General features: G+C 38.5%; 1 protein-coding gene across 1 annotated transcript in view; it reads right to left on the bottom strand.

The window, feature by feature from the left end:
• Positions 1–774: 774 nt before the first annotated feature.
• COL1A2 (collagen type I alpha 2 chain) overlaps positions 775–16,280 on the bottom strand; it is a 35,853-nt gene continuing 20,347 nt past the window's right edge. Inside the window, exons 31-52 of the mRNA XM_059933856.1 lie at positions 15,101–15,199; positions 13,797–13,904; positions 13,046–13,099; positions 12,059–12,112; positions 11,286–11,339; positions 11,134–11,187; positions 10,930–11,037; positions 10,500–10,553; positions 9,574–9,627; positions 8,418–8,579; positions 7,571–7,678; positions 6,792–6,899; positions 6,388–6,441; positions 6,192–6,299; positions 5,993–6,046; positions 5,509–5,616; positions 4,988–5,041; positions 4,759–4,866; positions 4,172–4,430; positions 3,570–3,754; positions 2,596–2,838; positions 775–1,761 (exon numbers count right to left, since the gene is read on the bottom strand). Coding sequence (XP_059789839.1) covers positions 1,615–1,761; positions 2,596–2,838; positions 3,570–3,754; positions 4,172–4,430; positions 4,759–4,866; positions 4,988–5,041; positions 5,509–5,616; positions 5,993–6,046; positions 6,192–6,299; positions 6,388–6,441; positions 6,792–6,899; positions 7,571–7,678; positions 8,418–8,579; positions 9,574–9,627; positions 10,500–10,553; positions 10,930–11,037; positions 11,134–11,187; positions 11,286–11,339; positions 12,059–12,112; positions 13,046–13,099; positions 13,797–13,904; positions 15,101–15,199 — 2,337 coding nt within the window. The 3' untranslated portion in view covers positions 775–1,614. The remainder of the gene's footprint in view (positions 1,762–2,595; positions 2,839–3,569; positions 3,755–4,171; positions 4,431–4,758; positions 4,867–4,987; positions 5,042–5,508; positions 5,617–5,992; positions 6,047–6,191; positions 6,300–6,387; positions 6,442–6,791; positions 6,900–7,570; positions 7,679–8,417; positions 8,580–9,573; positions 9,628–10,499; positions 10,554–10,929; positions 11,038–11,133; positions 11,188–11,285; positions 11,340–12,058; positions 12,113–13,045; positions 13,100–13,796; positions 13,905–15,100; positions 15,200–16,280) is intronic.

The following is a 16,280-nucleotide window of genomic DNA, read 5'->3' as shown; positions in this document are numbered from 1 at the left end:
TTTATCATGTTCAGTCTTTTGCTTTAAAAACTAATTGAATCTCGAGATGACTTATAACAGGAGGCAAATATTACAATCACAATTATGTTCTGCAACAGGAAATAAGCTCTAAATGAATCTTAACATTTTACTTGACACATTACTATGTTTAAGTGTATTAAAGATGTCATTGAAAGGTGCAGGGGAGGAAAATGAACTTGATTTGGCAGGTAGGTGTTCATGGTACTATTATCCACAACTGTCTGTGCTGATTGACAGCACACACATTACCTCTTAACAGGCATTGTACTCAGTTGCATCAGATTTAAGTGTATGGCATTTTTACTGAATATTTGAAACTGTTTTAGTTAATAGTATTAATTGTGCATAGACCAACTTTCAGCCACTGTTTCAAAGTGCTTAATGGATAATGAACCAAAAAGTTCTATGGATCTCTACTTAGAATAAACTTAGGTCAACAATTGCCATGTTGCTTAGGTATTATGTATTTTGAGTAGGGCAAATGTTTAACAGTTCAGAGAAGGAATCTTCCCCGTGTTATAAACTGAAACTCAGAAAGGTAAAGCGCTCAAGGTCATTTAGCCAGAAGGAGCTGAGCCAGAATTGGAGCTCAGATCTCCAGGGTCCTTGTTCTCTGCTCTTTCTACCATACCAAACTGCCCTTTTTGCATAGTTCCTATCTAATGAGAAATACTCGGTCTAATGGCTGGTTAGAGATGCTATAATCCATATTTATACTGCAAAGAGCATGGAAGCAAGGAATTCTACTCAATATTTTCTTTGGAAAACCAAACATGCTTTATTTCATTTTTTGCACAATTTATTTAAACATCTCACATATACAAAATAGGTACAATTTAATTTTTCTGCTTGTCCGAGAAACAAGGCTTCTTTGGAACCACGGGAGAGGATGAAAATGAGACTGGCAAAGAACAAATGCTGAATTTAAAGAAGAGGACAATGTTGGGCAAACGATCCACTTACTTTTATTCGGGAATAAGATGTAAAGTACTGATGTTAAATCAAATGAAAAAAAAATACACAATACAACTCAACACAGGAGTATTTCTTCTCAAATTCTCCTAGCACCATCAACATTCTTCAAGTATCTGAAATACTATTAGTTAGCACCTTTGTATTCTGAACAAAAAACAGATACCTCAGCTCAACTCTGTCTAGGTCAGCACCTAATGGTGTGGATCACACTCACAGGAAAGTGTTTTGAGGTAGTTTACACCTTTGGAAGTTTGGGTTTTAAACTTCCCTCTGTGGAAGATATTCAAAAGCCACAAGTGGTGCAAATGTTCATGGTTTTTATTTTTCAATTTTTATTTTGGTTTTCTTACAAAGGTTGACATTTTCCACAACAAGTTTAAGAGTGTTGAAAAAAAAATTCCAAATCTTTTGGAGAGGGGGAAGGGGAAAGGGAATTAATTAAATCGTATTGCACAATGCTCTGATCAATCCTTCTTCTTCTCTTTTGCCCACAATTTAAGCAAGTAGATGTGCAGAAGAAATGGAAGGATTCAGCTTTCAGTTAAGAAAGAAGAAAAAGAAATGGCCAAGAGAGAAATTTTTCAGATTTCCTTTTTCTTTAATTTAGGTTGAGTTCATTTATTTGAAACAGACTGGGCCAATGTTCAATCTGATTTCTTGATCAGCGCCACCGATGTCCAAAGGTGCAATATCAAGGATGGGCAGGCGAGATGGCTTATTTGTTTTATATTCAATAATTGTCTTTCTCCATTCATTTATCTTTTTCTGTTTAAAAAGAGAAGAAAAATATACATAAAGCAGCACTATTATGAAACCTAATCATCTTGTATAATATTATATAATTATATATTGCATACAATTGTATTATATAATATATAATTATATAGAACATATATTTATATATAATTATATATTAGATAATATTTATATATAATTATATGTTATATAATATTATATACTAGATATTATAATAACCACTTTTTGGCTCATGTCCTTCTGAAGATGTGTGTCTCAGATCAACAAGTTTATCTTTGAAACGGTAGCATCAGGGCTGTCTTTACAGGGAGAGGTTTCCTACCAGTCTAATTTTATAAAAAAAAATTCCAATGCATATTCCAAGTGGTTTATTTCTACATTATCTTTTCAGGATGTGTGTGGTAGGGTGGCTATGCAGTACTACTATTAGTGAATTTAAATTTTCTTCAATTTATAGTATATTATAGAGAAAGCATAAAGAAAAATTAAATGTAGGCCATACTAATAAGTAAAATAAAATACATATAACTATAAATTACAGTTTGGGCCCTTTTAACCTCAAGTAATTTTAAGTTATGGGTATACATCGTCATTTAAGAAACTCATGTTAAAAGACAAATAACTAATACGTGGAACAGAGTATATATTTCAGTATTTCAGAAAATTTCAGAAGGCAAGATCTGATAAGAATATTCTGAATTTACCATCTGAATTTAAACAAATACATTTATGAAAGAAAAATCAAATAAGTTAGGTCTCTCATTCATCTGTTCATTTAATGGTCTATGCTCCACTATCCCACTTCCCAAATAAATGTTATTCCCATATTTCACTATTACTTACAGAGCAGCCATCTACAAGAACAGTGTAAGTGAATCTGCTGTTGCCCTCGGCAACAAGTTCAACATCATTGGATCCTTGCAGAATGACAGCCTTTTTCAGGTTGCCAGTCTCCTCATCCATGTATGCAATGCTGTTCTTGCAATGGTAGGTGATGTTTTGAGAGGCATGGTTGGCCAGCAGGCGCATGAAGGCAAGTTGGGTAGCCATTTCCTTGGTGGTTACTCCTTCAACATTATATTCAAACTACAGAGAATAAGATGGGCATTCCAGTTAAATGAAGAAGGACTCAGATACTAAGAGTCAAATTTAAAAAAACAGTCTGGTATAGAGAGGAAAAATGGACTCAGATCTGAACTTGTACTTTTAAAGGAAACTCAATTCACTTGTCTTTGAAATACAAGCTACCTAGAAGGAACATAAGAACTACCAGGCTGAGGCAAGTCATCTCAAAAAGGGACCTGTTTCAGATAAAGCCCAGCTATATATATATACAAATACACACACACACACACACACACACACACACACACACACACACACATATGTGTTTCTTTTTTAAAATAAGAGAGCAAGGATATAGAGATTCAGACCCCTTTAGTTTTCTGTAATTCCCACCAATAAAGTTGATGAAAACTTTTAATTAGAAATTCAGAAAAGCTCATATCTTGAAAATACATGTGGCATGAGTACTGGACTACATGCTGGCCAGTACTCCTTCACACTAAATGACATTAGTCAGTTTCTCCAGTGATTATCAATTAAGTCACATTTGAATAATTACTTTTGAATTGTATGGATATGTCTAATCAATCCATCTTTAACGTGCAATCTAGGATATAACCAAACCCAAGAACACAGCAGGTTCTTTTAAAAAGCCCATTTTGGTAAAGGGCTAAAATGTAGATAATTAAAAAACAAATAATCCTAACAAGATATTATTTAGTAGGAGAAGGAATGTTTGTAGGATTCCTTACCTGGGTACCACCATTGATAGTTTCTCCTACCCAGACGTGCTTCTTGGCCTTGGAACTTCTGTACCAGTTCTTGACTGGGATGTTTTCAGGCTGAGCCCGGATGCAGGTTTCGCCAGTAGAGAAATCACAGTATACTTTGATAGCATCCATAGTACATCCTTGGTTAGGGTCAATCCAGTAGTAACCTTTTAAAAAAAACAAGACCCAGATCATAAAACCTCTCATTGAGCGGCACATAGGTTCTAACAATTACTAGTCAAAGATTCTGATTCCCGTAAGTAACATTTTTGATTGTACTGTTATATTGTCTACTCCACCTTAACAGGAAGAGGGTGGCTATTTTCTAAATTAGACAGTTCCTCCTCTCCTCTCCATGAAAATCAAATCAGGGTACATATTACCATGAAAAGGGCAAAAACAGATATCAAGACAATCTTGAAAATGGGTGCTGGTTGGGAGAAGAAAATGTTTTATTAAGTGGGTATGATTTCACATAATGCAGTTTTTACCCAAATACCTTTTTACTCTAAATATCAGTGGGGACTGATTTTGAAAAGCCTAACTTGTGAGAAGGGTCATTCTGGTTGGACATCTCAACCTACCACTGCTCCATTCTGGGTGGCTGAGTCTCAAGTCACGGCATGTGCGAGCTGGGTTCTTCTTAGAGCCTTCTGGAGTAAGAAGAGTCTCAATCTGGTTGTTGAGAGATTTCAGAGTAGCATCAACTTCATAATCCTTGGGTCTGAGAGATGGTGGTGAGCGAGGCTGGTCAGCCCTGTAGAAGTCTCCTTCAAAACCGAAGTCATAACCACCACCACTTTGGCCAGGAGGGCCAGGAGGGCCAGGAGGACCAGGAGGGCCCTGCAAAGTGTAAATAAGAAAGAGGAGGCTTTGTATTTGGTTACAGTGAGAGAGAACGAGAGCAGGTTTTCCGTCGAGATTCACACAAAAGCATGTTCTAATAAGTAAAAAAGAATCAAGTTCATGTAAATAACAACTTGCTCCCAGGCATACTTGCAGGGATGGGCTTATAGAGCTCATTACATACAGACAATTTTTATATATTTTAGAAAACATACAGAAGTGGGGGATTACTTTAATGTGTTGTTATAATTGTCTTGGTTTAGTCTAAAGAAGATATTCCCTTAGGTCAGTGATGCCCTTTATTATTTCCCTAAATCATACTTACAGCAGGACCTTGGCTACCCTGAGAGCCACGAATGCCAGCAGGTCCGACTGCACCAGGATGTCCAGTGCGACCATCCTTGCCAGAAGGGCCAGAAGGACCAGCAGGGCCCTAGGGAAGAAGGACACCAAGTCTGTGTGAGCCAGTGAAAACCCCACAAGGGAGAAGAGGTCTGGGGCTCACTGCCTGCCATAGGCTCCTTTCAGAGATAAACGTCTCTTAGTTGACCTACCCTAGGACCAGCAGGACCCACAGTGCCAGGAGAACCTTGATCGCCATGATGACCCTTTAAAGAGAGAATAGGAAAATCACACTTTCAGAACATGTGTCGATACATAGATTTCAAAAAACTGCATGGAAAACTTTAGTTTCAATGGACTCTGGATTGAGAAAATTGAAAATGTAAAATGGGGCTCTTTTCTTTCATTATGTCTATTATATTCAATTATTTTTTTCTACAAGCCATTTCAGAAGTGCAATATTAGTCATTCCTCTAATTATATTTATTTTAAGTGGGGATGAAGGACATTGTTGCCAGGAGATTTTAATATATGTATATTTCTATCTCCCCTAACCCTCACCTTTTCATGTTGGGATGAAATAGCATTACCTCTGAGCTACAGAGTTAGAGAACGGGAAGTGAATATGATGTAGGACATTTTAGAACAATACCAGTGAAATTGTGAGGAAGTTCATTCTGAGTTGAAGGACTTTAAGATCTGTGTACATGCTGGATGTCCACATTGTACTTACAGCAAAACCAGGAAGACCCTGCAATCCATTGTGTCCCTTTAAGCCAGGAAGACCTCTGGGCCCCTTATCACCAGGCTCTCCCTTATCACCTCGAATACCTTGTGGGCCCTATAAAGAAAAAGAAGGACAGATAGGACATTTACCTTTAAAAGATGACACTCACTTCTCCACAAATATTGTTCAATCTGTTTACAAAGATAATTCAAGACATGCAGAGGTCTAAAAGCCATGTGGGTGCTACTCCCAACTCTTAACCTGCTTTATAGATGAACTGTCTGTAAAGTGGCTAAGTGTTATGATAATTTAATACAAATAAGAATAGATTTGAAGTATAAGAGATTAAAAGGTATTTGTAGCAACTCTCCACATGGACTAAATTTAAAAATATATATAAAATCCAGTCTATGTATTATTTATCTTCTTAATGGACAGTGTGGACTGATGCTCCCTAACTGCTGTACAGAAATTTTCACCATGTACGTACACTGGGACCTCTTGGACCAACAGCACCAGCCAGACCAGTGGGACCAGAAGGACCCTGTGAATTAGAAAAGAAAAACACAATTTATCAGCCAAGCCCAAGATCCTCCTCCCTAGGCCACCACAGTTCCCAAGTGTGGGGAGGTCAGAGGTAAAGCCTGCTGAGGATGACAGCATTAAGGGACTGGTGTTTCTAAACTTACAGCTTCACCGCGGTTTCCATGTTTGCCAGTGGGACCCACAGGGCCTTGAGGACCAGGTGCACCCGCAGTACCAGTGGGACCAGCGTTACCAGGGTAGCCACGATCTCCCTGCCAAAGGCAGAAATGAAGCTTAGCATCAATCTGGCCTGTAGTTTAGTCCCTTTTAAGTTAGAGAACAACGATGAGGTGTACTGACCTTGTGTCCAGCTTGACCATCGCGGCCTGGGGGACCATCACTCCCAGGGTTGCCCTGTGAAGACACCATGCCAATTAAGGTGCTTAGGGAGGCTCTGTAGCCCACTGGCCCCTACAGTTCAGCTGTCTGCCTTCATTACTCCCAGTGCCCAATGGAGAACCCCCTTTCAGGCTGTTAAAAATAGGAACAAGAACTTGCCAACCTAGATTTTTATAGAATTGGTTTTTTTAATATTTTGACCAACTTGAAGTATGCTACTTAAAGACTCATTCCCCAGCCCAAGTTATTTTTAGGATTGTCAATGCTGGGAGTGGTGAGTACATGTAGACCTCAGCTCAGGATACAAAGTTACACACAAGGAAGTACTGCTAGGTTATATTTTACAAACCAAATGTTGGACTTACATCACGACCAGCTTCACCAGGAGCACCATTGACGCCAGGATTACCCACAGCACCAGGGGGACCACGGGCCCCAGTTGGGCCTGAAATGCCGAGAGGGCCAGGTTCACCCTAAAGAGGCAGAGAAGACAACATTCCTCTCATTGGATTGAGTGCCACTCTCATTCTCCCAAAACAATGTTAGCCAGGGGATTCCAGTTTTAAGCGAGAAGGTAGATTGAAAGTGAGTGGGCCACATAATGGTAAGAAGTGTCATTAGTGTCATCTTTGCCCTCCTCCTACACACTTAGATGGTCAGCTTTATGTACTTTTGGAATGTTGCTCTGTACAAGGTGAGTCTAGTTTCATCTGATTTTCCAAATAAAATGAATTCATAAAGTTGAGAGAGTTTATGGAGATTAGATGGTTCCTAGTTGCTGTCATGTATTAGGTTTAATGGAATGATTCAGAACTTCTAGAGTTTCATTCTTCCTACAGGATAAATGATGCTAGCATTTCATACTGCAGAGGAGTAAATGCAATTAGAGCTTATATCGTTTTTAAGCATGTAAAAAGAACAAAAATTGTTCTGCATAATGTTAAGCTGTGTCTTTATAGCATGTGTCTAAGTAAGGTGGTATTAAAGCTTCTTAGATAAGTGACATGTGATCTGTATAAAGAAAATGCCATGAATAAAAAAATCTTAAGTGGAGTTATTCAGTGATCAATCTGTCACAGTTGAAGTGGCAGCTTTTAAATCTTTTCTTATGTTAATGAGAATAAGAATGGTGTCAAACACTCACCACAGATCCAGCAACACCTGGTAGACCACGTTCACCTCTAGAGCCTGGGAGACCCAGAAAACCAGGAGCACCAAGAAGACCTTGAGGACCTGGGGTGCCAGGAGATCCCTGAACAACAGTAAAAATACTGAGTATTACTGTAAGACCCTAGGAGATAACACAGGTTGGCTTGAGGCTTCTGAGAATGAGTTTATCCTCAGTTTAGAAAAAGGCTAATGACATCCTATTAGTAGAACATATCTTTGGCTATCTTTTCTCTAGTGAAGACAATGAGTTTACATCTTGGCATGTTTATTTCTTTGTACCTGGTTCCTCCTTGAGACCAATGGAACAACATTTAAAAGTATGTGGTTGGGATTAATGAAGCCATCTTGGAGTGAGGGAATAGAGTTCTTACAGAATTTATGCTGAGAAGCAAATTTTGACCTTGGCCTCTAACTGCACCAGGTCTAGTAAAGTCACATTTCAGAGTAGCAATAATACTGCACATTGCATGTTTAAAAAATTGGTAGCTTACTTATATTGATTAATTTACAGTAGAGTGACCACAGCAATGGGATGCTGTTCTAATCCCAGTACCAGTGAGGTACCCTCACAACAGCTTAAAGGGCTGTATTGATAAAACAGTGAGTTCCCTCACTTATTGTCATCTCCATCTAGTGCCTTCTGAGCATCTGCTGAAGCCATGACACCTCAATATCTGTTGGATAGATTTCCTGGTTCACCTGAGCTCTACTTGAGAGCCCGCAATACTCATCAACAAATATATGCCACCTGAAGATTTGTATAAGGGATTTATATGAATTCAACACAAGGTATTAAGAAAGAGGAGTTTGAAATAACTTACAGCAGTACCAGGCTCTCCAGAGGGACCCTTCTCACCAGCAAAGCCAGGAGGGCCAGAAGCACCTGTTTCTCCAGTTCGACCAACTGGACCTTGGTCACCACGAGGCCCACGAAGTCCTTCTTTACCAGCAGGACCAGTGGGACCAGGGGGGCCAGTGATACCCTGTGAGCAAATACATGAGGTCATTTACTTTCTGTTAATCATCACGGAATGGGAGAGAGAAACTGAGGTTCTAAATATTAAGATGCAAACAACTTGAAGCAACAAAATAATATCCTGGTCATTTTGGAGAAATGTTTAGAAGTTTTAACAATCTTTCTTGTAGAAAGAAGCAACTTTCCTCTTCCTCTCCTGGGGCTGTAATAAAGTGAACAACCGAGGCAGAAGCTATGGCAAGTGTCTGTGAGGAAACGCAGCGCTGTGCCACCAGCCACCTGGCGTACTGGAATCAGCACTATGTCGAGTTATAAGAGCTAGCTGTAAATGAATGGGAATTTGGGTTTTGGAGGACTCTGCTTGTTTCTTTTTGAAGAAAGCCAATACAGGCATTTTGCTCATAATTGAGGAATCACATATGCTCTCAACTAGGTTTAATTAAATGCCTACAGGGAATGAAGATTTTTCTGTTACGAACCTGTGAAAGGATTCCAAGAAATCAACATCTTCGCTATTTTTTTTCCCTGAAACCTTAACCAGAAGACTTAATCCTTTGTAATTAATTAAATTCTCTTGAGTCCTGACAGGAGAGTCTGAATCAGAATTAAATTAGAGGCCAAACCACCTTTAAATTCAGGAACAATTATACTTTAACAACGGAGGCAGAATGTTGGCCATAAAGGGTAATTAGATATAGAAATATCTGATATGTGACTAAAACTGTTCTGTTTTTTATTTTTAACAAAGAGACCATGCCCCTAAAAGGGGACAAGGGGACTTATGTTCACATGAATAAAAGCCTCTTAAACTGATATTTCTAATATAATTTCTGATGATTTTGCCTTAATGATTCAGAAAAACTGATTTCAGATTAGGAAAGTAATAGCAAAATATTAGTAGCATGTTTTTCATAGGGAGTTTCTTACCAGTTTCCTACTAGAGGCTAGGGATTTTGGCTAGAGTAAATAAATGAAGACACATTTTGAAGTGATTTACTTACAGAGGGTCCAGGAGGACCAGTCCGTCCAGCAGCACCAGGGAAACCAGTAACACCCTAAGAACCAAGCACATTAAAATTCCACAGTCAGCACCAACTCCAGGAATTTGGGTAAGATGGAAATCTCTCCCTTGGAAAATCCTCAGTACATGTGACCAAGGATGGACCAAAGAGTAGGCAGTGACAGCCTCAGGTAGGGTATTATTTAACCAGGACCCCGAAGACCCTCCATCTCTACACATCTTCCTGACCAGCATGCCCCCAGTTGCAATGCCTATATTTTGCATTAAGGCTCTGATAGTTCTTTTCTGAAATGCTAACATATTGCCTGATGGTTGTAAAAGCAAGAAGACAAGACACTATACTATTACTATATATGATCTGTATATATTAATAACTCTTAACCACCTGGCTGGGTGCTAAGGGAATGGACACTGAGTAAGTAATTTTGTTTACAGAAGAAGGTATAATAAAAGACCAAGGGTATTAATTGCTGTCCAATGAGAGGAGGAAGAAGTCAGTGGAGTTGATTCCTGGGGAGCTTTGGGTCTCTAGGAAGTCAGTGTGATAGCACTGGACACCAAGGGAAGGGACCTAATCAGGCAGAAGAAGGGGGGCATCAACAAAAGGATAAAAGGTACCAAAGAAATATTTTACCCATTTCACAATTAAACTACTTGGGGTTAACTTTGGTTATCACTACCTCAAGTGAAGTGGTAGCAACATACAGTGCACTGAGTTCCAGCTGGGATTAAGTTAACGTTCCATGAATCTGATCTTAACTTCATTATCAGAATTTCTTTAAATAGTTAGCTTGACTCTCAAGACTCTCATTATAGTCCAAATTACCAAAAATTTCCAAACTTTCAAGTTGTCCCTAATAGATTCTGAAGAAAGAAAAATTATCAGAATACACTGTAAATACTCACAGGGGGGCCTCCATCACCACGACTTCCAGCAGGACCAGGGGGACCATTTGGACCCTAAATGGAAACAAAAAAAGATGGTCAAATCAGAAAACAATCTTTATAAATGTTACTCTTTTCTTCAAATGGATCATTCCCATGTCTATTAGAATCAAATCTAGAAATGTAAAACGATTATCTGTGTTATATAAAATAAATGTCCTTACTTCAGTATTACCACCTTTATGGGTAATCAAAGAAGTGAGATAAAACAATATTTATGAAACTATTATAATGTGTAAAGTGGTATGCAAATGTTAACTCTTATTTTAAAATTGTCTTCTATCTGATATGTTCCCTGATGTATAGCAGGCACTTGATTGATTTATGTTGAGTTATAAGATTTCATGGGTGACTGCAGAGGCTGTGTTGACCATCAGTGAATTCAACTTACAGATGGGCCAGCAGCTCCAACGGGGCCTGTGGGGCCAGCAGGGCCATTTTCACCCTTGGGTCCTTTGGTTCCTCTCTCTCCTTTAGCACCAGGTTGACCAGCAGCACCCTGTTGGAAAGGAACAGTTACAGTTTAGGTGTTCCAACTTACTCTACTTGCTAACTTGGAATGTTTTCAGATTAACCATCATTACATGATACTCACAGCAGGACCAGCAAATCCATTGGGGCCAGCGGGACCAACCTCACCACGCTCACCCTAGGTGGGAAAAGGGATTTTAAAAATGTCTTAGCAATCTTCGATTCATCAGTGTCTAGAAGTTATGAGTGTCTAAAACGACCCAGGTGTTTACTTACAGGCATACCACGAGGACCAGCAGGACCAGCGGAACCGGCAGGGCCAGCTTCACCCTATAAGGGGGCCAAACATGAGTGTGTCAGTGTTCCTCACACAAATGCTCCACGAGGTTAGGAGGGAGAGGGAACAGGCATAGACAGTGGGCTCTTGTCAGAGTTTGCAATTGCATCCAAAGAGATAACTAATTCACATCTCACAGAGAAAAGTGAAATGGATTCTTACTCTGCATAATATTGTATTAATTTTGGAGGGTGAAGTGGTATTGGTCATACACTTGCCAAAACACTATAAATCCGTGCCCACAATACCAGGAGGAGGACATTTTAATTTTTAGATGGACACAGGGCTGATCTATTTGCTGCAATTTGTGCAATACAATAAATAAGGTCTATTTTAAGTGGACTGTTCGATGTGAAATAGGCACACTATGTATTTTATTGATTTTTTTTTTTTTTTTTTACAATGAAGGCTTCAAGAAGGCTCAGTGCATTAGGATATTGTTAATGGGCAACCCCGAAAGACTTTAAAACAAATGATAGGGATTGAAGTATAGATCAGATACCTGGCACGTGTATAGGAAGGGAAAGAGAACTTTAAACACACAGCGTTTGTTTCTTGCTGCCCCATACTAATGGATAAGTTTTTAAATAAATGGGCTTTATACCAAGCCATACAAATGAATTGCCAGGGCCCTTTGGGGCCAGGGTGGCAGGGAATTTTAGATACCGCCATTGGCTCAGAGAGCTGCAACTCAGTGAAAATGCATGCTTACCCGGTCCCCATTGGCTCCAGCAGGACCAGGGGCACCTACAGCACCAGGAGCACCCTAGTACCAAAAAGAAAACAAGTCTTGTTAATAACACCCCCATACCATCAAAAGTGACCCTTGCTGTGCTTATACAGCGACTGAACACTTCTACTGGACACTCTGGGTGGACATCAAGAAAGCCTTTGAAGCATTTCAGTTCTAATTATCAAGACTATTAGAAGGCACTCTCAGGAGGAGAGTACCCTAGTGGTGAAGGTTATGGAACTAAGTCACGGGCAGGTTAGGAACTGGGGAGATCTGAAGTCTCTGCTCTTGTAAAATTCCCTGGACAGTAGCAAATGACTAGCCTTGCTAAGAACTGTGAGGACTGTATGAGTCAGAGAAAGGATATGATGAATGTGCCACAGGGAGGTTATCAGCCCTGAGGGAGAGGTGAGAAGAGCCCAAGTGGCTTATGGCCTGGAAGAGCCATGATACCAACACTCTAGGTAGGATTATTATACCTTTATGGGATTATCATTGGCATCTCCAAGGCATTAACAGTTAATCTTTGGGGCTGCTCTTTGAGTGATAAATTCTTAGGGTATACATTTGAATAAATAGGACCTTATTAGAGGTTCTGGCTTCCTAAAATGTAAGAATTATTGTTTTTTCTAAAGCCCTATGATAACTTAAACAATCATTTAATGTTCTATTAAACCTAGAGATTTTGGATTGTAGTTTGTACTTAGTATAGTTAACACTAAGGAAGGTAGAAAATTCAGGCTATGATTTTCAAGGGGATAAGTCCTCATTTGAATTTTTCTTTTGGAACATGTAAAATGATATTATTAGTCATAGATCCAGGAAGGAATGGAATACTCTTTTACAAAACTTGAAGCCCTCTTTTGTCAGTTCAGTTTTGGAAAGCTTCTCAACTCAAATTGAGTGAAATGTAAAACAAAACAAAACAGAACAAAACAATCTGAGCACCAACAGAATTCTACTCACACGAGCACCATCTCTGCCGTGGCTACCAGCATCACCTCTGAGACCAGTTTCACCCTGAAAGTAAAAAGCAAGAGCAACTTTTTGTCTTCTGGCCAAATTTTTGAATCAAAATTAATCCGCAGTTTGTTTTTTTTTTTTTACAGAAGATGCTATAATACTTTTATTCATTTAAGATCTTTAGTAATGTTTTGATTCCCTACCATTCTATAAAATATTGAATGAGGAAAAAAATAAGGAAAAAATAATTCAAGGCCCTTTCCAGATTAGTGTTAAATATTCTTTTCTAATTTCCATACACCCTCCTGAAGCGTAATCAAGCAAGGTACAAATTCATGTGGACAGAATTATAAGGCAACATCACAATGGGCTTCAGTGCCTGATCACTCTTATGGCATAACTAATGCAGCAGCACGGTTGACAGCTGTTCAATATAGCTTCTTCCCATTAATTAGGGCAGGCTGAGGCATTATTGTTAGTGGCATTAAAATGAGCCTCATGTATTACTCAACACCATCTGTTTGCGTGAAATTCCATGGTAGCAAGGAATTTTGCCAGATTAGTGAGTTTAGAAATGCGTAGGTGCTAGGTGGCAGAGGGACATGTATATAGATAGATATCAAAATGCTACCAGACCACCTGCCAAGAACTGTAAAAAAAAAAAAAAAAAAAAAAAAAAAAGGTTGACCTTGCACAGCGTTCTTTGTGAGAGTTCATCAACAATATGTATTGAGGTCAAACACTGAGAGGCTACCTTTTCTCCCTTGCCTCCAGGTATGCCAGCAGCACCCCTTTCTCCCGGGAGTCCACTAGGACCAGATGGACCAGCAGTGCCTGGGGCACCAACCACACCAGGTTCGCCCTTGAATCAAACACACGTGAAATCAGTTATTTCTGTGGTACAAGAAGAAAATGAAGAGCCAAACTCTTGAAGCATTCCAATTTAAACATTTCATGGATAGCATGCTCTCCTGCTTAGAAACACAAAGGAGGCCTACTGAAAGGAGGGAGAATATAACCGAGGAAGACGCTGTTAATGACACGGTGACTAAAGAGAAGAGGGTAGTAGGATGGGTGCCTGTGATTTTTCTATGACCTGCTCCCGGTCCTCTTAAGGAAGTCAGGCATGGGAGAGAAGAGGGTACGACAATGGAAGGCAGAGAGTGAAAAATGCCCACAAACGTTTTTCAAGGTTAAGTCTCTTAGCTCAGACAGGAAATGTGGAAACAGACCTCATCAACTGGGGAGATGTTTACATTCTAATCTTCTTAAAGAGTGTGGACTATAGCTTCCATTTTTCTATAAAACTTTACAATTCCACATACTTAAAACCTGTTGACTCACTCCTGAGATAAAACCCTTTGAAAGTACTTTCTCACAGAACCAATATTTCCTTTTTTACTTCCTCTCTCCCACTTACCTTATTTTTATTTTTTCCAATATCCTTCCATATACCAAAACAGCCTTTTATAGCAAATCTTTACCCCTTAAAGGTAAGAATCAGAAGTAATATAAGTTACCTTCTCTTTATTGTGGTTGAAGTAATCTGTTTTTCAGAAATGTGTAATTCCATCTATTTTAAGATCTAAACCACAGATTCTATTTTGAAACACAAGTTTTCAGGCTTATGTTTTTGGGATGAATGTACTGTCCAGTTAATTTTTATCATCATAAAATTCTCTTATTATTAAAATTTAGATTACTTTTTGAAATTTTACTTTATGAAGTAGGATGTTGGGAAGGTAAAAGTTCATTCTCTAAAAATAGTGTCCAAATGTATACGATGTTTCTAGATTAAGACAAAAGTATAAATAGTGTGATGAGAAAAGAGTGAAACCCATACTAATTCATTTTTGTGTGTAGAACACTGGGGTTTTGCCTCTTTTGGAATAATTCAGGTCTGTTGGAATCAGATTATTATTTACTGAGGTGGAAATCATCACAGAACTGGAAATAAATTTAAAAAAAAATCTGAGAAACAATTCATTTACTACTGTAAAGGATTTACTTACTCTAGAGCACACTAGGCCAAACCAGCAATATGTAACAAAGTTTTACCTTGTTTCCATCAGGCCCTGCAGGTCCAGAAGGACCTCGATTTCCAATAGGTCCAGCAGGCCCAGCAGCACCACTTTCACCTGGGGGACCACGCTCCCCCTGTGAAAAGGGGATTAGAAGAAGTGTTACACTGTTCATCATTTTCAGAGATACCACTGTGCACATTAGAGTTCACACTTGTTTAGCTTTTGAATCCTAGTTCTGCCATTTACTAGCAAATTATAATGATTTTTCCCTTAATTTCTCTACTAGTAAAATGAAGGGATGGGATGAGATAATCTCTAAGGTCTCATTCAGCTCTAATGTTCTATGGCTACGACTCCAAAATTTGTTGCTTTTGGAGTATAATATTCAACTTTTGGAATTCATTTCCTTTTTTTGTGATAGGTCCGTAGGTAAAAATAGATGCCAGTTATGCACAGTAGCGTCATTTTAAGTGAATAGCAATGCCAGATGTAAATAAGATTAGATATTTCGTATCTATGCTCTCTTTATACGATTGCATGCAATAGTGATGTAACAGCTATAATATAGGTAACAGAGAATATACGTATGAAAATGTGTGTATGTGTGTCTATCTTTCTATCTATCTAAATATTTCCCAATTTGCATGTAAATATCACTACAACATAGTATTCTACGGTCCAGAATATTTAACATGTAAGTTCACATTGCAACTGTTTCAAAGGCCCTTGTTATAATCTGGTTCTATGATACTATGGTTCTATGACAGTAAATTTGTTTGGGCATCCTAGTTATATGGTAACTAGCCACAAAACAAGATACTTTAGGGGCCAACTAATCTTTCCAGTTATTCTAATGACCACAGACAAACGACATCAACTTATTTAATATTTAAAATAAAAGTAGGCTCATGATTTCAGCTTTTAGACTTTGAACACCAACACACGTTACAAAATTTGATTTTAAATCTTAGTAAGATATTACTTTTCCTTAGCTCAGGTCGAGCCACTGTCATAAATATATCATACTTGTTTGTATAAATCACTGAATATAATACATATATTAGTTCATTTATGTTTCTTATAATCCTGTGGTTTTTGAATAAGAAATATGAGCCTACATAAAAAGCCTACTATCAATTTAGAAATTGAATGTTCTCTGCAGATTATGTTTGACTACAGAAGAGTGTCAGGAATTTGCTGTTAACAAAGGTCAT

The sequence above is a fragment of the Balaenoptera ricei genome, chromosome 9 (assembly GCF_028023285.1).
Source record: "Balaenoptera ricei isolate mBalRic1 chromosome 9, mBalRic1.hap2, whole genome shotgun sequence".
NCBI classification, from domain to species: domain Eukaryota; kingdom Metazoa; phylum Chordata; class Mammalia; order Artiodactyla; family Balaenopteridae; genus Balaenoptera; species Balaenoptera ricei.
Note: the sequence above shows the minus strand (reverse complement) of the source record. Positions and strands in the feature narration are given on the sequence as shown.